Source organism: Pararge aegeria, chromosome 4, assembly GCF_905163445.1.
Source record: "Pararge aegeria chromosome 4, ilParAegt1.1, whole genome shotgun sequence".
Classification (NCBI taxonomy): Eukaryota; Metazoa; Arthropoda; class Insecta; order Lepidoptera; family Nymphalidae; genus Pararge; species Pararge aegeria.
In genome coordinates, this window is record NC_053183.1 from 1,416,948 (window position 1) to 1,444,189 (window position 27,242).

General features: G+C 37.5%; 2 protein-coding genes across 3 annotated transcripts; one reads left to right on the forward strand and one right to left on the reverse strand.

The window, feature by feature from the left end:
* Positions 1 to 463: 463 nt before the first annotated feature.
* LOC120637587 (raf homolog serine/threonine-protein kinase Raf) lies at positions 464 to 19,928 on the reverse strand. The gene is made up of 12 exons (XM_039909427.1): positions 19,122 to 19,928; positions 16,361 to 16,552; positions 14,826 to 14,929; positions 11,170 to 11,287; positions 10,273 to 10,368; positions 9,480 to 9,621; positions 8,873 to 8,985; positions 7,914 to 8,134; positions 7,059 to 7,150; positions 5,457 to 5,647; positions 4,512 to 4,828; positions 464 to 2,610 (listed from the first exon to the last, which is right to left on the reverse strand). The coding sequence occupies exons 1-12, from the start codon at positions 19,698 to 19,700 to the stop codon at positions 2,580 to 2,582; spliced, it is 2,196 nt and encodes a 731-aa protein (XP_039765361.1). The 5' UTR covers positions 19,701 to 19,928; the 3' UTR covers positions 464 to 2,579.
* Positions 19,929 to 20,865: 937 nt separating this feature from the next.
* On the forward strand, positions 20,866 to 27,053 carry LOC120637588. Of its 2 annotated transcripts, none has more exons than XM_039909428.1 (5): positions 20,866 to 21,244; positions 22,488 to 22,694; positions 23,556 to 23,649; positions 25,305 to 25,382; positions 25,484 to 27,053. In XM_039909428.1, exons 1-5 carry the CDS (start codon positions 21,038 to 21,040, stop codon positions 25,717 to 25,719), a joined length of 822 nt encoding a protein of 273 aa, XP_039765362.1. In that variant the 5' UTR covers positions 20,866 to 21,037; the 3' UTR covers positions 25,720 to 27,053. The 2 variants fall into 2 exon arrangements, with proteins under 2 accessions (XP_039765362.1, XP_039765363.1); XM_039909429.1 differs by having other exon boundaries at positions 22,509 to 22,694.
* Positions 27,054 to 27,242: the final 189 nt, after the last annotated feature.

The following is a 27,242-nucleotide window of genomic DNA, read 5'->3' on the forward strand; positions in this document are numbered from 1 at the left end:
ATATTATCGCGGTATGTACTCGTTGAACTATATTTAAGAAAAGTTGAGTTAATCAACGAAAATGTTAGTTTAAAATCTTTAATGACATTAATACTTTTACATTTACAGATTTAAACGTTTACCATAAAATGGGGAAAATGGGAAAATTTTGTGCGGTAGCAACATTACGCGGGTGTGAAGTGAGACGTGTGCTGGGCGTCCTCACTGTTTTTCGACACAATGCTCTGCATGCAATACAATATGGCTAATAAATAATGGCTGAATCAGAGTTATATATGTTTTTATGTTTAAAATATATTTTACACATACATTTATGATTTTCGTGGTTAATCAACATTTCTTAAAAATTGTTCCACAATCTCGACAAATTCCACAATATTATCGTAGTGTGTACCAGTTGAACTATTTTAACAAATATTTTAATTGTTATACTGACATGTTAGAAAATATAAACAATAGGAACTGTAATAGCAATTAAATTTAATGCTATTAGAAAGTCACTTTCGTTCTGCAGGCACAGATACAATTTATAAGGCTTTTTTCCCCTCCTAGATGATCATGACTAAAACTAACTTTTTTTCCCGCGAATTGGCTAGTTTCGATAGTGTTTAGTCAAAAAATACGCCTCGAAATATTAAAAAACTAATGTACCAATAATTTTATCACATAGTTTTCACAGTATTCGGTTTACACCAGTTACACAAACACAAGACAAATACAGTCTCAGTTGACAAGAAATAACCTTGTTAGAATATAAACTATCTTCATAATGTGTGTTAAGACGGAGTATGCCTAGTATGAGACTTTCTGGATACCTATTCGATCGCGTGAAATTTAACTACGATTGTATCCAATGTAAAGAGCGCCGTATAATGACAATACTGTTTCCCAGTATTGTTTTTTTTATTTTATTTTACGACAAGTTAGCCTTTGTCTGCAATCCTGATGGAGTTTAAGATGGTAGCCGGCCAACCTGTTGGAGGTATGACAGTTTTATAACCCCTATAGTTTCTACGCGTCATCGTACTGGAACGCTTAATCGCTAAGAGTTCCCACTTAGTCTTCGTCGGTAAGGTTATAAATAGCAACGGCCGAAGCCTCTCGCCAGACCAGTAGCCTTAGTACAAGATTTTCCAGCTCGAAATCGAGGCGTCGTTTTCGAGTGTGGAAATACTTGAACATCGGTATAAAAGGGAACTTAATTGTATCGTTTTAAAGCTTAAATTTGATTACAATTCTTCCCCAATAATAACAAAAATCTGTTGGTACAACACAGTGTAATTTTTATAACTATTTCCCAGTGGTGTTAATAGTTTTACAAATACTGTTTTCCAGTATTGTAACTACATGGCGCTCTTCCCATTCTATACAAATCGTATATAACTTTTATGCGATCGAATCGAATAGACAAAGGTTGAAAATCTAACACCAAGCAATAAGATGTAATTTCATAAGTTAACTGTAATTAATAAGAATAAAAACATAGTTTAATTAAATTAAATTTACTAAAGATTATTTACAACGTTCAAATAAATATAATGCATAACGAGGAGTTATCGTCGACAAACTCAACCCTTGCTTACAAAACACTTTTTTACTTAAAGTCAATGTAAAAAGGCCCCTGTAAGAACATGCGTGCCACGATTTAATTATTTCTAATCATTTTTTTAATAGAAATACAAGAGAAAATGAGTTATTTCTCGTGGTATTAAAAGTAAGAGTGTAAATTTGACTCAACACGCGTCGCGTTTCGTTAGTGCGCGGGAATAGGCTATTAGACTGTATTTAAAATATCACGTGTGCTGGTGTTATCCTTAAAGATTTTCTGTATTATGTCAATTCATAAACCTAAAAAATATAATGAATTTTTGGATTACACGATTGGTTGACTCTCTGTTTGCTGTCTTGTGACGTCTTCAGACTGTAAATAATGTGGTATCGCTGTTGTTAGAAAGTACTTTATTAATAAAGACTTAAAGAGCATAATCGTGCGTGACAACGTGATCCCGGATTCTCACAACGTACTTCAAAAATAGAATTTAACCAGTGACACTGCAATTTACTTCCGTTTTTACATTTTTGTAGACTTGTGACGCCATTGCAGTCACGTGACCCCAAACCGACGATTTTAGCACCATTTTTATTTATTTGAATTTATTTTTTTAATTTCAAAATCCAAAATTAAAAAATAGCATTACGGTTCATTTGAGACAATGAACAAAAAAACAGTCACATACCCTATTCCCCACCTCATTCGACTCCCGCTCCTCGAACGTATTTCTTATCAACTTTAAGTTAAGCGTCGTAATGGCCAGTTCACATGATTCCAGTAGCATGCTAGTAACTGCATTAAAATTCGAATAAAACAGATGTCACCCATTTAATCTTTTTTTTAACTGACTGGGACTAGCGACTGGACTTATCTGAACCGGACGAACGTATGACTCTTCAAGTATAATAGTTCTTTTCAATTTGTATGCGGTCGATAATAAACAAATAATTAAGTTTTGTTGAGATCGCAGAGTGCTAAGGCTGGTGGATACCGCAGGACTCGTTGTCTGTGAGGCCCGGGGTTTCCCCTACGTGTGTCGTTGGCTAGGCACTGGGATACTGGAAACAAATAAAAAACAACATAAATAAATTAAATTATTGGCATCTCGATAGAGTATCCCTACTAATCCTAACTTCCCTACTAATATTATAAATGTATATGTAAGTTTGTTTGTTACGCTTTCACGCAAAAACTACTTAACCGATCCTCATGAAACTTTGTACACATATTCTTGGAAGTGTTGGAAGTAATATAGGATATGATAATATAGGAATTTTTAACCCGACAATAAGCTCGGTTTCTTTGGGAGAGGGGATGAAAGTGTTTGACGATTTTACACCATAACTCCGACAAATTATAACCGATTTAAATAATTATTTTTTTACTATGAGAGGTTATAAATATGTGTTTAATTTTGCTCAAACTTTGTGTAGTTCTGAATGTGGTTGCAGATAGAGGACAGAACTCCTCAGCGGACAGCAGCAAACCCCTAAATTAAGGCTTAGCTATACTGAATACCTTAATTTTTTTTAGACTTACAACTAAATTGAATGCATGAAATCAAAAAACGAAACCAAACGCAGACGAAGTTGCGGGCAACAGCTAGTGTTCTATATATGGTAAAACCGAGAAACGTCAGAATACCGTTTTACTGCAAACTCTTATGCATGACTGAGATTGCAGGCTAGGGCTAACTTGCAATGTAATATATAAAAAAAAAAAACGTTTTGTAAAAACGAACAGTTTGAATGTTGGCTCCATGAAACTACTCATCCAGATATAATTGGTGTACAGTGACCGCGTGTTACGCAGGCTATAGACATGTGTGCGTGCGAAATACTGGTTCTCACGTTCCTTCGTTGTTCCAGGGACACAACGCTAATAACCGTACATGGCAGTAAATAAATAAATAACAATAATAATAAATATACTACGACAATACACACATCGCCATCTAGCCCCAAAGTAAGCGTAGCTTGTGTTATGGGTACTGAGATAGCTGATGAATATTTTTTTTATGAATATAATACACATAAATACTTATAATATACAGATAAACACCCAGACACTGAAAAACATTCATGTTCATCACACAAACACTCTCCAGTTGTGGGAATCGAACCCACGGCCTTGGACTCAGAAAGCAGGGTCGCTGCCCACTGCGCCACTCGGCCGTCGGTAATAAATATACTGCGACAATACACACATCGCCGTCTAGCCCCATTTAAAGTGTAGCTTGTGTTAATGGTACTAAGATGACTGATGAATATTTTTATAAATAATATACATTAATACTTAGAATATAAACACCCAGACACTGAAAAACATTCATGCTCATCACACAAACATTTTCCATTAGTGGGAATCGAACCCACGGCCTTGGACTCAGAAAGCAGGGTCGCTGCAAACCGCGCCAATCGGCCTTCAAAACGGCCGGCAGTAACTTTACTTGTTTTTTTTTTTTATTTATATCCGTGCAAAGCTGGGACGGGTCGTTAGGTAATTATAAGATCTAGGTTCCCTAAGCCTCGTGCCAAAAATCAGCCGAGAATAGTTCTAAAATTTTGGTATGTAGTATTAGGATCGAAAAGGTAGGCTAAAGTACTAAGATAATCAGTCTGGTATTTCTTTGTCCAGCCTGTTGACTCTCTGGTGACGTCATCATCATATCAAACCATTACCGGCCAAATACAGGGCACGGGTCTCCTTCCACAATGAGAATGGGTTAATGCTGTCCACCATGCTGGCCCAGTGCGGATTGGTGGAGTCCAGGTTGCCTCACAATTTTATCCTTCACCGAGCAAGTGATATTTTAGTTGCTTAAAACACACCTAACTTAGAAAAGTTAGAGGTGCGTGCTGCTATTTAATTAAACCCGGCCCCCCGAAAGTAAAGTCATAGTCTTACTAATGGGCTATCACCGCAGTTGGTGTAGTTAAATAAAAGTAAAGAAACTCACCCATAAAAGGCGGGAAAACTCGTGTCAGTATTGAACTGGAAATTGACCGGCGTCTTCGGCGAAGCGCAGCTATAGCTCAAGTAGTCGTCCGAAGCGTGCAGCTGTCTGTTCAAATTCGGCTCCGAAGCGCTTCGGGTGATCTTCGGCATCGCCCGAAGCATAGACTCGAGGGAGGCTAGGATCTGTCTGAACAGAGGCCTCTGTTCGCGGTCGAATTTTATACAGTCTTCGAATAGCCTTTTCAGCGCTTGCGGCGCGTCTTGTCTTAGACGTCGGACGTCCGGCCTTAATAGACCCCGCCCTACCATCCATAGGATCTGAAAATAATGAATGTTTCTTCAAAGTCAGTAATCATGTGCGGGAACGATATACTCGTTTGTAAGCACGGGAGGAGACGCGCGGGGGGCCAGGCGATTCGACGGGTGCATCGCACGGTCGCGGCGGCGTAAGGCACTCGCAAACGGACCGCAAAACACCGACGACGCGATCAAAGCTTTTATAGACAATTGTTACCAGCGTTGTTATTCTCTGTAACGAATCAAAATATCAGCCTAAACTTGGTGAACTCTTGCCCTTTATGTGTTTGAGTGTGTAAACACTATAGTAGCAGGACCGTACTATAATTCTGGTGGAATGTACAGAGGGCGTATCTAACGTTACCATGGACACTGGCTGACTTTGTGGGTATGCTGCGTTTATGAATAAACGCTGGGCAGGAACAGATTAAGTGCAGCGGCGTCTCCGCAGCCATTTTGCGGAGTCTGCAATCTCCCACAGTGCACCGTAAGCGCTCGCACGTGGTACGTCGTACAACGGACGGTTCCGGCCGACCAAGTACGGAGATAAGTCCAGGAGGAGAAGAAGTCTTGAAGAAGTGTCACCTGTTGTGAATGTCTTTAAAACCCGGGTGCTTCGACATAGGACCTGCTAGCCAGTGCGCCTCACCTGGTCCTTGTTGTTGAGGTGGTTGTACGGCAGCTCGCCCGCCATCAGCTCGAAGAGCACGACGCCGTACGCGTACACGTCGGAGCGGAACGTGTATGGCACCGGCTCGTCCATGCGGATGACCTCGGGCGCCATCCACAGGATGGAGCCCGTAGGCTGTTGCCACTGGATGCCGCCCAGCGTCGACGAGTCTGCGACAGAAGTAACCCATCAAGGTCATCGCTTCACAGGCAGCGCCGAGCTCTCATATACAACGTGTAACCGAATCGAGAAAAAGTATTGAAGAATGCATAAGTATACTTCATAAGGAAACGGCCTGTATAAAATATTAAATAAGTATTACAACATTCCAAATTTTGAGGAAATATTTCCAAAAAAGAGTAAACCCAGATTAAGGGGCTATGTTCTCAAACTTGGATTTCAGCAGGCACCGTCTAATCCTTCCAAGCGCTTTATCAGCAATAGAGTTACACAAATGTGGTATGCCTTGCCTGAAGATTTAGTGACTGCAGTATCACTGAATCAATTTAAGAACAGACTGGACAAACATCAAAAGACAAAGAGCACAAAAAATGATTTAGACGCATCAGCGAAAGCTGTTTAGTCTATTATAAGATTATATTTTTCCATAGAAACGAATTCAAAGCATTCTAAGTCCCACCGACATGCGTATAGTACCTACGCTACGTGAAGCGTACCTAATAATGCGATTTCGGTTTCAAAGATAAGTCTCAGATACAGTACATAATTTAACTCTAAGGACTTTGTAAAGTAATATTTCGGTTTTCAATTACACGTTGTATAAGATTTTAGAACACAGACCAACCACACAACTCTAATGCGTTTTGGTCTGGTGTGTCTTTATGGACAAACAAAGAAACGAAACAGACACACTTTCGTACGTTTAATACGTAATACGTACATGTAATGTATACGTACTGAAAGTAACTAATAAAAAATCCTTAATCCTAAATAACTTCTGTAAAGTAGATGTAAAGTATCAGAACTATTAGGATAAATGTATGGTTTATTATTTAGTTTCCATTGTAACTAGAATAGTAAAAAAAATGTATAATGTTTTCTATCTCACTCTGTCCTATACATTTATGTGTTTGTTTCTTTATCTAGATATTATTCGGTTTCCTTGGTAACTTAAATACGAAAGAAGATGTGTAATATATTCTATACATTTGTCGTCTATAAATCTGTTTCTTTCTTGATCGTGAAGCATTGCGTTACATCGAGTTTAAAATCACAACGGTTCTAATTTCCCTTCAATAATTATTATAACACAAAGCAATACAATATAACTCCGTAGTGCAGTGCGTGCGCGCTTTTTTTTAACTTCAGATTTTGGCATAATTTTTAAATTAATAATATAACTTATGTATGCCCCATAATTTTGTTTTGCTAAATTGAAATATTGAGTTTTATGACCCTTGGTCGTAATAAAATGAAATTGTAATAGTTTTGACCGATTCGGCATCATTTTTCTAGATAAACAGTAATAATATTGGATTTTTGGACAATCTCGGTAGATTGTCCAAAACTGATTGATTGTTTACTTATTGATTACACCGTTTATCATTAAACGGTACATACCTGACCACCGCACTTTGGCGGTAGCAAGTCCGAAGTCTCCTATTTTTACTGACCAGTCATCTCTTAAAAATATATTGTTTGATTTCAGGTCCCTGTAAGTAGAAAAAAATATGTTAATACCAGTTTAGGAGTGTACGCATTCAAACTCTCTTTTTAACTCTAGAAGGTCTTTATTCAGCAATGGGATGTTATGATGATAATTGACCCGGTATTTTTTGTTGTTTATCACTATGTAAAACATATTAACATGTAAATATTTGTAAACTAAGTCTTAAAAACCAGTGTTTCGAGGGAACAGTTTGAAGAGGCATTTCTGAAATCTGGTGAGAACAAAATGGTATCCCCAGTTTGGTGTTGCAGCTACATATTTATCATCTATATCAGAAGCTACGAAGCTTGTTCGGGTTTGAATCGTCATTTCTTGTAAAGATCGACGATGTCCTGACGATTGCTTGGGTATCCCGGCTTGGATTTCGAAATGTGTCCATCAACCTGAAAACCTCCACACGCTCTTCCGCTTCTTACTTCTCGAAGAGCGATGTCTCTTTAGGTGCTAAACTTTTGCTTGTCCCACTCATCCTTCTTTTTTGGCACAAATCTCAAGGAATGAGGGGTCGATTGAACGATCGGTGGTGCACAGACAGGTTGGAGGAAAAAGGGCAAGAGGGTCACCTACTCGTTGTAGACACACCAAGACAACAGTGGTGGAATGCAACCGCCAAAAGTGGAGAAGACTCGCGCGGGCAGCCGTGCGATCCAATGATTCCAACGCCATGGAATTCATCTCAGCGGCCACCACCTAGGAAACTCATCTTCGACCTGTTTTCTCCAGCACGTGTAGGTGCTCACACGCACCTGTGGATGATGTTCTTGGCGTGCAGGTAGTCCATGCCCTGTGCGGTCTGGCGCGCCACGTCGATGAGGTGCAACATTGGCAGCGGGGTCTCGAGTACGTGCAGGTGCTGGTACAGCGACGAGCCCTCGCACCACTGGGTCACGATGGCCAGCGACGGCTTCGACACGCAGCCCATGAACAGCAAGATGTTGCAGTGCCGCGTCTTGCGCAGAACCGCCACCTGGGTACCCGGCAAGGGAAACGGTTATACAAGACCGCCCGAGAAGTTAGCGTAAGGGCTCACGCTCGCCGCTAACTTTTATAATACTTTATGATTTTTTTGAAATCACACTTCTTTTGGCGCGTTACGAAAAAATAATGAAAGTAAACTTTTACACTGCGTGCGCACACTGTCACCAAAAACCGACGCCCTGAAGTTAGCCAATAGTATAGTCACTCAGTTACTATTGTCAAAAATTATTAATTATTATTGCGGGCTCATTCTCGTGATTTCATTGATTCAATTGTACAAAAATCTCAAATTTTAATGTCCAGTGAAAGTTGGTTGTCCGATAACAAGTCTGTACATAAGTACACACGTTTTTTATTTATATTTATCTTATATCTTTAAACGAGCAATTCTTGTATATATACATATAATTGGAATCTCGGAATCGGCTCCAACAATTTTCATGAAATTTAGTATACAGGGGGTTTCGGTGGCGATAAATCGATCTAGCTAGGATTCATTTATATTGGACATACGCCTATTTTTTAAGTCGACTTATTCGCAGACGAAGTCGGGTGGGTCCGCTAGTATATATAATATGTTAACGATATTCTAGTTTTGACATCAGAAGTGGGATCTAATTTTTCTGTTTAACCTTCAATAAAGTAAACAGGTATTTTGTCAACAAATCACGTTTTTATAAGAATTATATCATTAACATAATATGAAACGTTACTGGTGCATTCTCACCTCGTTTTTGAACGCCTGCAACTGCGCCGGCGTGGGTGTTTTCACGTTGAGTGTCTTCACCGCCACCGGCCCGTGCCAGTGCGCCTTGTATACTGTTCCGAAGCTTCCCGAACCTGCCACGTATCAAAAAATTAAAAACATTCAATATTGGTTCTCGAGTTTTAAAAAAAAAAAAAAACAAGTTGACCGTCACTAATTTTGGACGTCCGATTAGCGCAGCGGGCAGCGACCCCGCTTTTTGAGTCAAGGCTATGGGTCGCATTCTCTCAGGGAGAAAATGTTGTGTGATGAACATGAATGCTTTTCAGTGTCTTTAGAATTTATTTATATTATTAATAAAAATTTTCATCAGTCATCTTAGTACGCATAACACAAACTACGCTTACTTTGGGGCTAGATGGCGTAGTGTGTATTGTCGTAGTATAATTATACTAAATAATTATCAATTTAATTAAAATAAAACTTTATACGGTACTCAAACGCAGCAGCTAGTCGGCACGACGATCTCCTAGATCGTCATATCGTTTGCCGTGACGGCATATTGGTCGATTTTAAGATTTAAGACCCTCAATATATCAAAATTGATTATAACATGTTGCCAGCTCACCTATCCTGGCGCCGATGAGGATCTCGTCCGCGTGTATGACCCAGTCGTCGTAGCTCTCGCGCGGCGACAGCGCGTGCTTCCACGACTCGTCTGCTGAACGCGCGCGCGCCCTCCGCGGTCGCAGAGTGCCCGTGGGGGACGCCTGCGTGCACCGAATCAAACTTATCAACAATACTTATGTACAATATGTGAGATGGTGATAGCAAAAAGAACACCCGGCTAAGTTTGTTGTGGGCTTCTTCTTAGACCAGGGCGCGATTGGAACCCTCGTAGCTTTAGTTTTAGTTATCGCCATCACTACTCACTGCAATGTACACATTTTGTATATAATAACGCATCAAAAGTGCCATCTATGTGCCTATTTGAATAAAGAAATATTTGACTTTGACTTTGACCACTGGGACACATTATTGCCACTAGTTGGTGCTCTTTCGATTCCATACAAAACGTAATTAACTTACACGCGTTCGAATAAGTAAAAAATTGGTAGAAAATCTCACAATTGGCACCTGATACTGATTCCGCTTAAGATGCAAGGGTGATAAATGTAAAATACGTTGGCATCTATTAAAAAAAAACTCTTTTTAATGAATACCTTATTATTATTGACCATGTGGTGAACGCGGATCAGAATACAGGACCCCACATCACCACTTCACCTCTTCCCGCGCCCCGCGGGTATCGTACGAGGCGATTAAGGGAATATACTACCATCTGCTGCGATCACCATCCCTTCTGCCCAGTATGGTAATTATGGATAAACCAACTTTTACAGGCTACTGATAGTTGGTACCTGAGTGCTCTGGCTCTGTTGTTCGCCCTTATCCTTGTCATCGTTGTTGTTTCGCCCCGATGTCAGATAATTTGACGACTGTGGGGAGTTGTTGCTCTGCAGACAATACGTACATGTCACATTTCAAACGCTAAAATCATTCATTTACTAGACTTATATTATTTATTAGACGGCCGATTGGAGCAGTTAACAGCGACCCTGCTTCCTGAGCCCAAGGCCGTGGGTTCGATTCCCACTACTGGAAAAGGTTTGTGTGATGAGCATGAATGTTTTTCAGTTTCTGGGTGTTTATAGCAAGCAAGATAAGCTTACTTTGGGGCAAGATGGCGATGTGTGTATTGCCGTTGTATATTTATTTATTTGTATCTATGAAGCGGTGACAGCTCAGTGGGCAGTACTTCGTCTTCACTTTCGGGGGCCCGAGTTCGAATCCTAGCACGCACCTCTAACTTTTCCAAGTTATGTGCTCATGCCCAAGTCATCTTAGCTATTGTTTAATAATCATATTTTTAATTTTTCGTATGGATTTAAGTTTATTAAAAAATTTAAAAAACATTTTTTTTCATCTATCGTTAACGAGTCCCCTAAACTTTACGATAAAACTTCGTGAAACGTATTTGTTCTCTAGGTATCACCTAAATCACCGAGCATCCGATTAAGACGATATGAAGGAGGGTATATCTATGGGAAATATAATCGGGGAATTCCCGCAAATAATCTGTTAACTGGGCCTATCAAAATTTGGCCTATCATACTATGTCTGATGGCGGTATATCTGTGGGCAATATCAACGGGGAATCACCGCAAGTGGTCTTCCGGCTGAGTGATTGACCAATCAAAATGTAGCCTGCCATATCAAGTCTACTAGGTAACTAGAGTAGCAGCATTAAGGTGTACCTGGTTTTGCTTCCGCTGGTGCTCAGCTAGCGTCATCGGCCGTTGGACCATGTTGATGCAGACGTTGGGCGCGGAGTTCGATCTGTCTTGTTGGTTCAGCGACCGAGGGTGTTGTTGCCTACAACAATTCTTTTAACAATTTCCAGACGAAGCAAATCTTTAAAACTGCATGACGTACGATTCTCCACCGTTTTTGGCATATTGTGATATTTGAATGAGTGCCATTAAAATTGAGTTAATTATTTAACTATAGTACTTTCTCTCACTACAAGTTACAACACAAGTGCTATAATTATGTGTTGGTTACATCGCTTTAAATGTGTGTGTAAGCGCGGAAGTTCTTTGTACTTTTCGAGACACGGGCGTTGTAATGTCCTACGCACATATTTGAAGCTTGTTTATTCACTGGATTAACACACGTTACACATCGCTATGTTACAGAGTATCTAATAGAAGTAGGCTTTGTATGATAAGATGAAATTCAAAATTAATTTATTTCAAGTAGGCCTAATTTTTGAAGCGACAAGTAAGTCTGTCTGTACTCTACCACAGGTTCCGAAAGCAGATAAGAGTCCTATATACTATGTACGATATACTATATACTATGGGAAGTTTAAAAGAAGCGCCTGTGATAGAAGATATGGAGGCTGGCATAGTCATGTAAAGCAGAAGGAAGAAAATCAAGTTACCAGAAGCATGTTACATAATGGTGTTGAAAAACAAAGAAGGAGAGGGAGATAAAGAAGTGATGGATGGTTTTCGTGAAAGCGTATATGTCATGTACAAGACAGATATATAAAAGCAGAGGTGCCAACTTTTTAAAAATGAAGTAGAGTATATATTATTTGTGAAGGCAAAAAAACATTTACCTTCTTATATCAAAAGAGTACTTTTATTTGAATTATTAAAAGAGTATATATATATATATATATTGTGGCACATAATTTTAAGAGGAATTGTATGACTCCGAACATTCTAAATCTACAGTACAGTAACATTTTTGAGTTATGACAGTTGCATACATATATAGCAAACATTGTGTTCAAAATAATATATTAGGGTACTCCATGAGTATTACAGATTATACAGTACAATACTCTATTTTAGAGTATGGTTGGCAGCCCTGGATAAAAGTGAGTTGATGACGAAGACTTGTAGTGCCGACAATAAAATTAGACTTAGTTGGGAACTAAATACTAAAAACATTTAAGGCCGAGGCGAGAGTCGGTTCAAACACAGACAGGTAAATATAAAGCGCCTTATATTAATAATAAACGTGCCATAGCGCAGTGTTTTTTCACCGCTAGGTCAGTTGAAAAGTGACAAAAAACTTCATAACTATTCCGACGTTATGCCGTATATTAATAAGACCAAATATGTATGACAACACTCGGGTGAGTTTAGTTACTAAGTGTTTTCTATTTGTACGATAGTTCAATTGGGTACCATATTCAAACAAACGCCCAATGCAGTTCGTTAAATGGTGCCAGCAGCGTCACGAACAAGACAGTCCTAAACAATTACCAGCGCGATGTTTTTATAAAGCAACAGAATTAAGAACATACAGAAACCGTGTTATCATCATCATATCGTCCCATTACCGGCCCACTACAGGTCTCCTCCCACAGTGAGAAGGGGTTAAGGCCTTAGTCCACCACGCTGACCCAGTGTTGATTGGTGGACTCCACTTACCTTTGGGAACATCATGTAGAACTCAGGCATGCAGGTTTCCTCATGATGTTTTCCTTCACCGTTGAATCAAGTGATATTTTTATACACTTAAAACGCACATAACTTAAATAAGTTAGAGGTGCGAATGCGGATTCTAAATCGGCCCCCCGAAAGTGAAGAATAAGCGCGCAGCTGCGAGAAAATCTTCTAAACTGTTAGCAGGTACTATTTACTATCTCGGCTACAAAGTTTTCGGCTACAGAGGATCACCACGCGGTCACGGATAACGATGCGACAGAAAAATGATTAACGGCTTCAAATAATAATTCGCCCAAAGCACACACATAACGCCTAAAAACGTCGTTATAATTGGTTAGGGCTGTCAATGTTTTCTTGTAAAATAAAATATACTTTACTTTAAATTATAATTATTTCTCTAGATCATATTAGTGCCTTTTCAAATGATCGTATATTCGTATTTCCGAGCAGAGATATTCTGTTTGAACCGACTTGTGAGGATTTAGCAGTGGCTGGGTGTAAGGAAGTGCTAGCTATATACAGTGCAGGGTAAGTTTGAATGTTATAGGCTATTCGTGATATTCACCAGCTAACGTCAAAGTCCTTCATCTTCTTGGCCGGGGAGACAGACCTGAACATGTTCATTTTTTTTCTTTAGTTGTATTGCAGTTGTGGTTGCGATGCAGGTTATTGAAACAGTTATTTTGAGCCAAGTAGGATAAGTGAGTTTGGAGGTACAAGTTGTTAATGATGGATAGAAGGTGGCGTCACTTTGCGTAATTCCATGATATATTATGGGAATTAAGCTTAATTTGCTATACTCCGCGAAAAGCAGGAGAATCTGTACGGTGTAATTTATAATTTCTTCAATTTTTATACTCCACACTAAACAGGTCTTCGGAAATGTACCCTCTACGCTCGCTTGGCTCCGAAACCGGAGCGTCCTTTGAGATGTTGACTTTACACTGAATAATAATTGTTAAGTCACTGTTGACTTAATATTTCCGGTTTCGGAGCGAAGATGTTTATAAATTACATACAGATTGTCCTACTTCTCGCGCAGTATAGCAAATTAAGTATAACTTTCATAAAGGTACAAATTGTGTCTTTTACTTTCATTGCCTCCAAGGTCTTTGTCTCTAACACCTCATGATAATATGTTAGCTTATGCACCGACCTCTGCTATCCTTTGGAAGAGGCGTTCTGTCGCAAGATAATGCGTGAGAAACGCTCGCGCAGCCCCATATCTCAATGTAACATAGAGTCCGTAGTTCGACGCCTTTGATCGCGTGGTAAATGCCGACATCGCCATGACAGCGTCGCGACATTAGGTTATGTTGTATGTGTGTGTATGTAGGTGTATTAGTTTACTACCGAGGCGAATAAGGGAGCATTCCCTAGACGGCTTTGTCGGATCTTTATTTGACTATTGTTACTCTCGGTGCCGATAAAGATGAAACCGCGCTGTGTTTTGAGCTATTCGTTCGTTACTAGCCCGCATACGGCGCACGCGCATACAGCCATATCAGCAAGGACTGCAGACTGGCAGCGATAAAATGAGTGGTCCAAGTGTATGCAATCATATAGTACCGTATTTGGCATAGTAAAAATATTTTTGCAAACAGCTCATAACGCAGTGTGATTCCGACATAAGGTATTTTCGCAATCGATTGCTCAATCAAAAAAAAAAGAGATGCAAGATTTATACAATTGCATGGGCGTATATGTCGGATTTCTTTCTGCATCACAATATAATATGTTGTATTTTTTTGTTTGGAAAAAGGGTAGATTTTTTTGACTGAGAAACAACAAGAACTTTATATCTTTCATTTAAATTCCTTTGTTAAATCAAGTTTTCTTATATACCAACCAGTGAATGCTGTGACTACTTATAAGTGGAATTGTGTCATTAGTAACCTAAGGCTGGTTTTAAAACTAAAATACATGTAATAATTTAAAGAACTTACTTGTTCTGATGGTATCCAAAACTCTGTGGTAGATATATGAATCCGGGATGTGTCTCTGGATTTTTCGCCAGCAACGCGGCGTAATACGCGTCTGTCATTCTAACCTGTAATGTAACGGATAATTTTTAGTGCAATTATTTTTAAATAATTTTTAACGTGTTCGTGCTCTAAAAAACCATTACTAACTTAACCTACCCCAACCCGGAGTGGGTTGGACGTTTCTGTTCAAAAATTCTCATAGAGTACGCTAACGTGTTCGTGTTCTAAAATGCATTGGCAATGAGAATGGACAGTGGCGATTTCTTTACTCGATTGTTGAGAATTTCCGAACACCCAACCCTAAGTGGGTTGGATGTTTCTATTCCGAAATTCAAGGCCTCTATCTAGGCCGTCGAGTTAATTTTAATGCCGGTTTAAACTGCATACCTTGGTGATCTAAAAATAAGGAAATGGTAATTCTGAAATAAAAAGTCGGCAATATCAAAATTATACCGCTTTTTTTTCAACAGAGCGACAAACACTTCGCAGGGCATCCAAGGAACATTCCTTTTATAAAGGGCTTTCACACCGGAACACAATTAAGCTGCTTGGCGACAGAAATGGGGGTAGTACATTCCCATACGAGCTCTGTCACAAAAAGCTATACTACTACTGCTATTGATTAAGACGATGATAGCATCCTATGTCTGCCTCTAGGTAGCACATCTATATCTATATCTAAATAACCCGAGAAGGGTGAAGGCACTGAAGCTGAAATACAAGGTTTCTTAGTTTATCTTCAGAAGCTTGTAGTAAAATAATTATTTATGATTTCATGGATGCCCCATCCTATAAAATAAGAAAACCTTTTACTATATTGTTTAAGACTTAGGATTTTTATGGAAATAAACATTATTATTATCATACTAGCTGTTGCCCGTGACTTCGTCTGCGTTTGATTTTGTTTTTTGATGTGGCATTCAATTTAGTTGTAGTTCTAAAAAAATTTAAAATATTCAGTATCGCTAAGCCTTAAATGACGAGTTCTGTTCTCTATCTCCAACCACATTCAGATCTACACAAAGTTCGGGATAAATTAAACACATATTAAAACCTCTATAGTACAAAAATAATTATTTAAATCGGTTATAATTTGTCGGAGTTATGGTGTAAAATCGTCACACACTTTCATCTCCTCTCCCAAATGAACCTAGCTTAATAAAAAGTATCCTATATTACTTCTAAAACTTTCAAGAATATGTGTACTAAGTTTCATGAGGATCGGTTAAGTAGTTTTTGCGTGAAAGCGTAACAAACAAACTTACATTCACATTTATAATATTAAGGAAAGGAAAAGGAAGGAAAGGAAAGGAAAGGAAAGGAAAGGAAAGGAAAGGAAAGGAAAGGAAAGGAAAGGAAAGGAAAGGAAAGGAAAGGAAAGGAAAGGAAAGGAAAGGAAAGGAAAGGAAAGGAAGGAAGAAAGGAATAAGGAAGGATTATTATGAAATCTATATCACCAACTGAGCCATACATCAGTAACAAAAATACACGCCCACCTGATGGCAAATACTGGGCACTTTGTCAGCGCAACGCTGATGGAACTTGAAGTTGCACTGTGAGCAGTAGAAGCCGTTGAACAGAAGCCGCCTACAGCACTCGCAGAACGCTAATGTGAAGAAAGTCTTTCTGGTGAACTGGTGAGACATGTGCGACATTATTGGCAGCTTGTCTAGTATACGCACTGTCACCTGAAATTGACAAAACATACGAATCAGCAAGATAACATTAAATACCTATGCATCAGATGCAACTAAATTAAGCATTTTTTTTATTCTACTACAAGTTATTAAAGATTTTAAACCAGACTCCCGTCCCGACGACTTGAGTCCCGTCGTGACCACGATCAATGCAACTGGGTCGAAATATCGACAAATCCAAAAATATTATCGCGGTATGTACCCGTTGAACTATATTTATAAAATGTTTTTTAACCACGAAAATCTTAGTTTAAAATATAACAAACAAGTTAGCTCTTTACTGCAATATCATTTTATAATGCAGTCTAAGTTTGAAGCCGGCTAAACTGTTAGGGATATTGCAGTTCGCATAAACCCATGCCCCTAGTAGATTACTAAGCGACATCGTAATGGAACGCTAAATCGCCGGCGGCTCGTATTTTTCGTAGGGTAGCTAGCTACGGCCGAAGCCTACAAGGCTATGGAGACATCTCATAAATTATAGGATCATAGATCACAGCGCCAGGGTGTTTATCAGCTGTAAATGTCAAATAGATTTTTATGGTCCAAAACATGCTTTAATATATCATAGTAAACTGGACTTAAATGCTTCTTATTTAAAGTACCATTGACAGCTAAACTTTTGCTTGTAACAAAACTGAACATTATATTCTTTACTCCCTCTTTCCTTCCATATAATTAAGAATACAGATTATGTAAAAAGTGCTATGTGGTGATGGCAATTCAGAATACAAATGTTACCACTCCTCTTCCTTTTTCCGGGAAACGGACAGCAGCGTCTTCTGTGCTATTACTGCTATCGACCTCCTTAGATTATTGGCGAACCCTCCCATTGGAGAGACCTTTAGTCCAGTAGTGGTCTGTTATAGAGCACTGATGATGGAATTAATTGAGTCAAAAAATAGGCATGGACTATATACGTATACTCATGGACAGTACTGGCGTGCTAGAAAATTCGAGACAACCGTTTAATTGCAGGCAGAGGGGTAACCTGTTGGGTGACCAAGTTGATGCATTATATAAAATGTGATATTATAGATATGGAAAGGCACGCACTGGGAGATTTCGCTTTGTAAACTTTGCTAGACACACAATTTGTTTTTCTGCGATAACTTTATATATTCAATATTAGAACAAACAAAAAAAAACTCTCAAATTAATCAAGCTCGCAAATTAAGTGCTCCTGGTTGGATTTGCAAAAATTAAAAATGTTTACTCACCAATAACTTTATGTAGATATTTATTAGTCTGTCTTATTATGGCCTATGAAAGAAAAATGCTCTTGCACAAAAATTCCTACACAGTTAAAGAATCATATTGGTCTTTGTGCAATTTGTAACATACCATTAACAGATACCAACTTTTATCGCCAATTCTCTCTTTATTGTATAAAAACAATTTTTGATGTATTCCATGTAACTATACGGATTTGAATGCTAATCTTTAAAAACATAGTACTTCCATAAATTCTTGCAACCCTTTAGGGGTTTCCTTTTCATCCCTTTAGGGATACATTTTAAAGACTTCCTTATCAGATAACAATTCATACTATAAAAGGAACAAATTTTCTAAATTGAATGAAAACATGGGACTGTCCATTTTTGGCGTGACGCATTTTTAACATAAAACAGGGTGGTTTCAAATGCTTCCTGGACTAAGAAGAGCCCACAACAATATTGGCTGGGGTTTTCTTTATGCTATCACTGACTCACAGTCAAATAAATATTTAGCTATGAAGTTAGAGCAATTCATACCCAAGCTGTTTTATCATTCTTGTAATCTTACGTTTTACATAAACTTTGAACTTATTGAGAGACATCTCAAAACTTACATCCAGTAATTTGTTATAAAATGATATATTGAATATATGTAATATATAGAATACCCTTGAATTATTTACTAATAATTTACAGCCAAAACTGTGTAGTGCAGTTTTGGCTGTATAAGTTTATTTTTATTTCTAATATTTTAAATTTTGTTATATTTTTATGTAAATAAATTAAATTATCAATTATATATTGATTATACACCATCATTATTTTCTTCTTAAAATGTATCTCTTACAGACTCTCTTGAATAGACATCTTAATTACAGTCTCTAGGTGGGTTGTTAACCTAAATCTCAAATAACAGTCAGGTAATATAGATACTGCCTTCAAGATGTTCCCAAAAATAATAATTACCTATAATTACTCATGATAAGACACACATATGATCTGAAGTTATATTTACGGATAATGTATAGCTTATAAATACAAACCATTAATAGCTCCTCAAATATATCCTGTGAGCCGCACCTCACACACAATAAGATTGCTTCTGGATGTTTCATGCAAGTAAAATCTCAGACAGGTTTGAAACTACCAGAAAATAATAACCACATTAGTGTGTGAAAATAGCCTTAAGTAATTACTCATGTCCCAAAGCTGGGCAAATACCACTTGAAAGATGCCACAGAGTGAAATATAGATTGTAGTCTGAAAAACTGCTGCTTTGGATTGGCAATGTCCTCTAATAGGCCTATCTGCACGAGTTCTAACAGTAATGTAAAAACACTAACCTCCTCAGCATCTATCATAGTTATGTCGATATCCCAAGGTATCACTTCATTATTGCCTGTCCGAACCACTTCACACATTTCACAAGTCAAGTTCCTTAGTTTTAACGCCTTCATGAGCGCCTCCCGGAGTGTCACCCCATCCTTCACCTGCACGCTGGTACGCTGCTGGTTCGGTAAATGAGCCCGTAAGAACACTTTAGGCTGCCGGGTGAGGGTATCGTACTTTTTAGAGTCATCTTGCCAAGGGTACTCCTCGCTTCGGTCCGGCGAGTCACACTGTAATAATTCACGTAGAGTTTGCTCCCTAAGCTCCAAGTTATGCAACTTGGCAGTCAGCTCCTGATATTCCGACAAGTATAAAGAAGGAGGGTGCTGCAAACCAGCGAATTTCGCGTTCAAAGCGTCAATGTTTTCCCGAGTCACATTTATTATACTCTGAATGTTTCTTATTTCATATGTCGGATCTGCTACGTCGTCACTGTCGGTAGACGTCGACATATTAGCACTATTAAGCGATAACGCGGGTATATTTCCATTAATTTTTCTTGTACAATTTTCTTTCTCTCTAGTAACTGCCATTTCTTTTCTTTTTTTTATTTTTTCTTAATTTTCTTCGCGCATACTCGCGCATAGCAGATACACAATGTTTGTTGCCATTTTATCATTAACTGTTTCGATGATGTGAAATGTATTTTTTATTGTATAAATATTAATTACACAATAATTTATTCAAAAATTAACACAATTTTCAAATAAATATTGTAAAAGATAGACAAATGTTATTTCCGAACTTTGGGAAACTCAGGAATCAGGAATGCTGTCATAGACGTACAACCTAGCGTACGAAGTACGTACTTAATAATAGACTTGTAGAAAAAAACCGATTTATCGAAATATCGATAGTTTTTGAGGTCACGGACCAGAGTAGCCACGGGAAGGTAGCCTTAGGTACACTCTAATTCAAGCTTTGAGTCGAGTATAGCTTCGTATACTATGGATCCCGAGGTCTTGGATTAAATCCCAGGTCAGCCCAAAAATTGTCTCTTTACTAGAGTAGTGCGCCACCAGGTATTGCTTTTTTTTTAAACAAAATTTCCGTACCAGCCCGGGAGTTGGGAAATAGTTATATTAAATTTAACTCCTGTGCCGCGGAGAGCATGCTAAACCGTTCGTCTTGGTTTGTATTTATATAAATTACTTGTGATAAAAGTGGTTAAATCCCACCAACCCGCATTGCGAGCGTGGTTGGTCTATGTTCTTAAACCATCTTTCCTATAAGAGAGAGGGTCCAGCTGTGGGATGTTAATAGGCTGCGGATGGGCTAGCTTCGTTTAGACATTATTCTACTGTAACCTCCCGCAGATAGGCTGATACCTACCGAATCCACATATTGAATACTGCACATAGAAACGAGAAGTATCAAGGTTTAATTGGACTGGATGTCAGTGGACGATATTAATTTTTTGATGTCAATTTATATATTTTTTTTATATTTATACGATATTGACCGATACTATATTATATACTTATTATTGACCTTTCTAGCATCGCTATAAGTAAAAGTACAGCGGGCTGCCAACTTTCAAGAGTTATAACCGGTAATACGGTTAAAATAAAATAAAAATGTATTGATAACGGATATTATACTCTTTGATGCTAACAACATGTTGTGTTTGTGTGTCTGTGATTCCAATGTTTTGACATTTTGATTTAGTGTCATAGTCATAGTCATAGTCTAGAAAAAAATAACCGAAATGATCACAGGAAAATGGTGTTTACCTATTCTTCTTGTTGTTGATATTTTATACTAGATCATTGAAAATATTTCAATTCTATGAAAAGTGTTAAAAAAAAACTTATCTTAGTCATGTAGAAATACTTCGATTATTTTGTTACAAGATATCAAATAAAACAAAATGACCTATAATCTGAGTTCCTCACGCAACGTCTCATACGCTCAGGTGAAAAAATTAATTGACTTTATGGGTCTACACGTTGAATTTGCGATAGGCAATTTACGCACCTTAGAGGCAAGGCATACTTCAAAAACATTATGGTGTGACTTGACTCGGGTGTTGAATAACTCAATCGGGACCAAGAAGACAACAGACGGCTGGAGCAAGGTTTGTTTTCTTAATATTTGTAGCTACCGTTTGGAACCTTATAATCTGCATCGAAAAGAAAAATTATTATCCATTTATTTATTTTATCTTGTCCGTGTCTATCCGTGGCCTTCAGCTAGTTACTTCCCTACTCTACATTGGTTTTTGCGATTTAAGAAAACCAAGTGCTGTTGAACAACTAAATAATTGGATGTGATACTTGTAGATGGCTCTGAAGTGTTTGTATCTTAATTTAATTAAAAAACAGCAGTTTAAGTCTATGCGAAATTTGGCTGCCTTTTTTTTTTACTTGGCTGCCATAATATGTTAAAAGGATCAATTCAAAGTTTTTATTCAACGTCACTTATGCCTACTATTATTATAAATGTCAATGTAAGTTTTTTGTTACGCTTTCACGCAAAAACTACTTAACCAATCCTCATGAAACTTTGTACACATATTCTTGGAAGTGTTAGAAGTAATATAGGATACTTTTTATCCCGAAATTAATCTAGGTTCCTTTGGGAGAGGGGATGAAAGTATTTGACTATTGTACACCATAACTCCGACAAATTATAACAAAATAAATAATTATTGTTGTACTATAGAGGCTATAATAAGTGTTTAATGTTGCCTAAACTTTGTGTAGATTTGATGAATATGATTGGAGATGGAGGACAGAACTCCTCAGCGAACAGCAGCAAACCCCTCATTTAAGACTTAGTGATATTGAATACTTAAATTTTTTTAAGAACTACATATAAATTGAATGCCACATCAAAAAACAAAATCAAATGCGGACAAAGTCGTGGGCAACAGCTAGTTGTTTATATTATATTCTTTAGCTTCCATGAGAGTGTAAATCTGATTGTTAATCTGGGTACAAACTAAATTATAGTTCTTCTTAAAATTAAATAGTATATACTAATTTATGATGCCACATTAATTTTTATACTTCATTCCTTTTTGCTCTTGGGCTTGATATTAATTATAACCCTTCAATTTGTTAGTGAAACAAATAATAATTTCCATTGTGATGTAAATGTACTTTATAAAATACTAACTGATACCCGCAACTTCGTTCGCATGGATTAAGGTTTTTTTGTTCCCGCGGGAACTCTCTTATTTCCCGGGATAAAAGGTAGCCTTTATTCTTTTCCATGTCAAAGGCTACATGCATGTCAAATTTCATCCGAATCCGTTCAGCCGTTTTTGAGTGATTGAGTAACAAACATCCACACTTTCACATTTATAATATTAGTAGGATTACTATAATTTTTTGCAGTACTGGAGTGACTTCAAAGCTAAGTTGAAAAAGAAAGTCAATGCTCTGAAAAAGACAAAAACAGCTGGCTCCTTGTCAGATACACCAATAAAGCCACTATCAAGATTAGAGAAGAGGGCACTCATTATATTGGGTCCACAATTTGAAAGAAAGATCGTCAAGGACCCTGTTGAGCCTTTTAACAATGTGAGTATTACTGCAAAGAATTAATCATCATCACCATCAAATCAACCCATTACCAGCCCACTAACAGAGCACAGGCCTCCTCCTACAATGAGAAGGGTTTAAGGCCTCATCCACCATCCGTCTGGCCCAGTGCAGACAGGTGGACTCCGCACACCTTTGAAAACATTATGTAGAACTCTCAAGCATTCAAGTTTCCTTGCTATTTTTCCCTTCGCACTTGAAGCAAGCGATATTTTAATTACTTAAAACGCACATAACTTCGAAAAGTTAGAGGTGTATGCTGGGAGTAGAACTCGGGCCCCCAAAAGTGAAGTTGAGCTCCTATCCAATGCACTATCACTGCTTCAATGCTTCAGCTACGCTGCCAAAAAATTATTCATCCTTAGGTGAAATGCTATTGAACTATTGGGGTGAAATGAGTTCAAAAAGTTAAAAATACTCATTGATGATGCACAAGTACGCTTTTATAATATGATTCCTAAGGTAATTTTGGACCTACCAATGCATGAGTTTAAAGAATGTGTTAAAACACATTTATTACAGTGAGGTTATTATACAATTGATGAGTTACTTAATGACAAGGTTGCTTGTAAGCATCGGCTCCGCTTTCATCTCTCACAAGATAGAAAAATGAATGTTAAAATGTAAAATGTAAATTATGAAAAAGCAACTGCTGAGTTTCTTGCCTGCTTCTTCTCGGTAGAATCTGCCTTCCGAACCGGTGGTAGAGTCACTACACACGGACAGACTTGACGTTTCAAAATTGCTTGTATTAGGCCTACTTGAAATAAATGAATTTTAAATTTGATCAGGTATTATATTTTTTTAATGTGCAAAAGTTAATAAAAGTTTTATTTGCAGAATTATGGAGCAGAGGTAAAACTAGAGGGCTACAATGGAAACAGCCACAATTCATTTGCTTGCAATCTCAGCGAGAGCAGTGACAGGCAATCAGGTAGGCATGAAATAACTAAAACACCTCAGCACCAAGTGGAATTTCCCTTTTTACTTTTTATAAGGATCATTTTGTTGAGGATATACCATTCAGTTACCGACAGTTTAGATACAATGTGTACAATATCTAGATATTATTATTCACAGACAATCCCTACTAATATTATAAATGTGAATGTAAGTTTGTATGTTACGCTTTCACGCAAAAACTACTGAATCAATCATCATGAAAATTTGGAAACATATTCTTGGAGGTAATAGAATTAATATAGGATACTTTTTATCCCCAAATTAAGCCCAGTTCCTTTGGGAGAGGTAATGAAAAAGTTTGACGATTTTACACAAGGACTATATAAAAAATGTTAGAAATGTTCTTCGTTAACCTTTAGCATATAAATCAACTAACAATGCGATTTCGATTCGTCCTATAACGATTACTATTTTTTGTAAGTGAGACCTGAGACTGATCAGACAGTTCTTTTCAGATATTGTTTATGCAATTTTTTTTATATTAGAATACACAACTTAAAATTTTCCGTACAACTACACCTAAATTTAATGTCGCGGGCAACTAGTATTTATATATTTTTTTTAACTTCGTGGATATATTTATCATAATTATTTTTTGAATCAGTTAATCATGTTTCCTACAAGATGCGCCATACAAACTCAATCGATACAGATCCCCATGTTTAGAGATTGACCTTCATCACCTTTATGCCTTGAATATGTATATTGTTATCACTAGACTCTTATGAATATACCGTTTGTAAAGATCAAAATTTGCTGCTTTAATTGCAGGTTAAGGTAGCCAAAGGGATGCTGTGTTAAATCCCATATATATTAAAACAAATCTATATCAATATTATAAAGAGGAAAGATTGAAAGTGATCATGGACAGTGTAGATGCCTATGTGGGGACAGGAAGGGTGTTTGTTGTTTGTCTGTACCCAAATAGGTTCCATAAGTACTGAACCGATTTTAACCATTTCTTTGACAAAGAAAGCTATAAAGTACCACGAAGAACATAAGTTATAATAAATTAAAAAAAATAGATATCCTTAAGATAATTGCAATAATTTAACTCAAAGTAGCTAATTTTGCTATTAAATACATACTTGGTGTGCGCTGAGAAAACTTATTAATGATACATAAAAAATATGTACCACATGATTATAGTACTGTTTATAACCTACAAAAAAATACGAGGGAATATATCTATCAATCATAGTTAAATCGCAATTGCAGCTTTTGTGTTCAATAATTTGATTGGAGCGCCGGTAAACAAAAAGTGGGTAGCATAATTATCGCAGCGCATTTATTTTTCTTCAAATATATAGCTTTAACTTCAAGTGTATTTGTACAAAATGTAAATTATCGCTAGTTTAAAAATGTAAGGACTACTAACCTAAACAGAACAGATATTTTTAGAAATACTCTACACATAACTAAACCTGATTATTTACTAGAAAACGCAACATAAAATGCTTTAAAAATAAAAAATAACACGGACGAACGTTTGATAACTATACAGCTTAACTTTCACAGACGATTATGAAAATTAAGCTAAACTTTCACTGATGATTATTAAAATTAAGCTTAATTTTCGTAAGTATTTCCGCAAAGTAATACCTGCTTCTATCCAATATTTTACAGATGAATCCAATGACAATGAAGACTCAAACGAGGAATTTGATGATAATTTAAGTGAAGAAAACGAACCAGTCCTTCATGGTAAGTTGAGTGAATTGCAGTTTATTCGTAGGTTGAAGAAATAAGAATGAATGACGATAAATTTAAGTGCTATTGTGGTAAATAATGCTTTCTCTATTCAGGTATATACCCCAAATGGTTAATAGAAATAGAGAAGAAGCGAGTTGATGCAGACCTAGCCCGTGCGAGAGCTGAAGAACAGAGAGCTAACACAGCTGCAAAGAATTCTGAAGCTGCTCAAGTCCAGGCAGAGGCATTGAAGAAACTTGCAGATGCAGCCGTAATACAGGCCGATGCACTCACTAAAATAGCTGACATATTGGACAACAATGCACTGAGACAAATTGTACCATTTTGAACTGGACTTTGTTAAAATACTGAACTGTGATGGTTAATACTTGATGTTGTCTCTACCTATAGGTATTCACTGCTAGACATACTTTTGTGCAAGTTCTGTGCATTGCAGCCTTGGTTGTGCGAGTTCTGTACATTGCAGCCTTGGTTTGTGCGAGTTCTGTACATTGCATTCTTGGATTGTGCGAGTTCTGTACATTGAAGTCTTGGTGATCTGCAACTTGGGGACACAGCAAACATTAATGCTGATGTTGATGAGTTAAGTCTAATAGCTAGTGCAAAGTAATGCACTGTGACCTATTTGTATTTAATTTTTTTAATTAGTTAACCATGGTGGTTTATATTTGATGTTGTCTCTTTTTCTCAGTTGTTAGTCTTGACAGACTGGTCGTAGACGTCATCTGGGTGTTGTGGCTCGCTTTAAAATCCGTTTCCACTCTTCCTCAACAGTTGCCTTTCTTGCGCATTCATGTAGAGGAGCCTCGATTGCGGCCTTCACAATACCATATATATATATATATATATTTAATGAGAAGCCGCCATTAATCCTCTGTAAGGGCCAATCCACCTCATACCCCATGTTTGTGACACAGGTTTTACTGGTTTCCCCGCAGCATCCTACCAGTCTCTTTGGTCAATACCATACATATTGAACCTTTTCTACTTTGATTTAATTAAGTTATGAACTGTGTTGGTAATATTCTAGGTTGTTTCTGCGTATGGGGATTCACTGTTGGACAGTCTCTTATGAGAGTTCTGCAGTCTTGGTGACCAGAAACTTAGTGTCACCAGCAATTGTATATTAATGCTTACATGCTGGAATACTGCAAAGTAATGCAGTAAGACCTATTGTACCTTTTTGACTTTCCTTTTGTTAAGTAGAGAACTGTGCTGGTTAATATTTGATGTTACTTTATCTATATTATGTATTCAATGCTAGACATTCTCTTATACTAGTTCTCTACATTGCAGACTTGGTGACTTTGCAACTTGGAGACACGGCAATAAGCTGATGTTGATGAATTGACTCTAATAGGTGGAATATTGCAAAGTACAGTTGCTTTGAGACATATTTTACCTTTTCTACTTTAATTTTGATAAGTGAACCGTTGTGGTCAATATTTGATGTTGTCTCCTATCAATGGACAAAAATTTCTAAATATCAGTCTTTTGTAGAAATTCTGCAGATTCATGACCCGCAGCTACTAGAACTAGAATATTGAACAGTAATGCACTGGGATAAATATATCTTGTGTTGTGACCCAGACTTTGTTAAATTAGCCCTGAAGGTTAAACTTTGTGTGTAATGTTGAACAAAATAAAGACCTGTAAACATGAGGCAAATATTTTTGACCACCCCCTTTGCAATGAGAGCTGTTGAGTGATCAGAGTATGGGTTTTATATAACTTGCCATAACCCTCACAGGATAGCCTGTTACCATCTTAGACTGCATCATCCACTTACCAGCAGGTGAGATTGAAGTCAAGGGCTAACTTTTGGAATTAAAAAAAAAGGCAACAAACTTA

Bases quoted from the DNA above. Each gene is read 5' to 3' on its own strand.
- LOC120637587 (XM_039909427.1), bottom strand. From the start codon at position 19,700: ATGGCAGTTACTAGAGAGAAAGAAAATTGTACAAGAAAAATTAATGGA. The intron at 16,553-19,121 runs GTTAGTGTTTTT...TGTCAATTTCAG, and splicing joins CTATGATAGATGCTGAGGAG to GTGACAGTGCGTATACTAGA. The intron at 14,930-16,360 runs GTGGGCGTGTAT...GTTACATTACAG, and splicing joins TGCCCAGTATTTGCCATCAG to GTTAGAATGACAGACGCGTA.
- LOC120637588 (XM_039909428.1), top strand. From the start codon at position 21,038: ATGACCTATAATCTGAGTTCCTCACGCAACGTCTCATACGCTCAGGTG. The intron at 22,695-23,555 runs GTGAGTATTACT...TTTTATTTGCAG, and splicing joins CTGTTGAGCCTTTTAACAAT to AATTATGGAGCAGAGGTAAA. The intron at 23,650-25,304 runs GTAGGCATGAAA...AATATTTTACAG, and splicing joins GAGCAGTGACAGGCAATCAG to ATGAATCCAATGACAATGAA.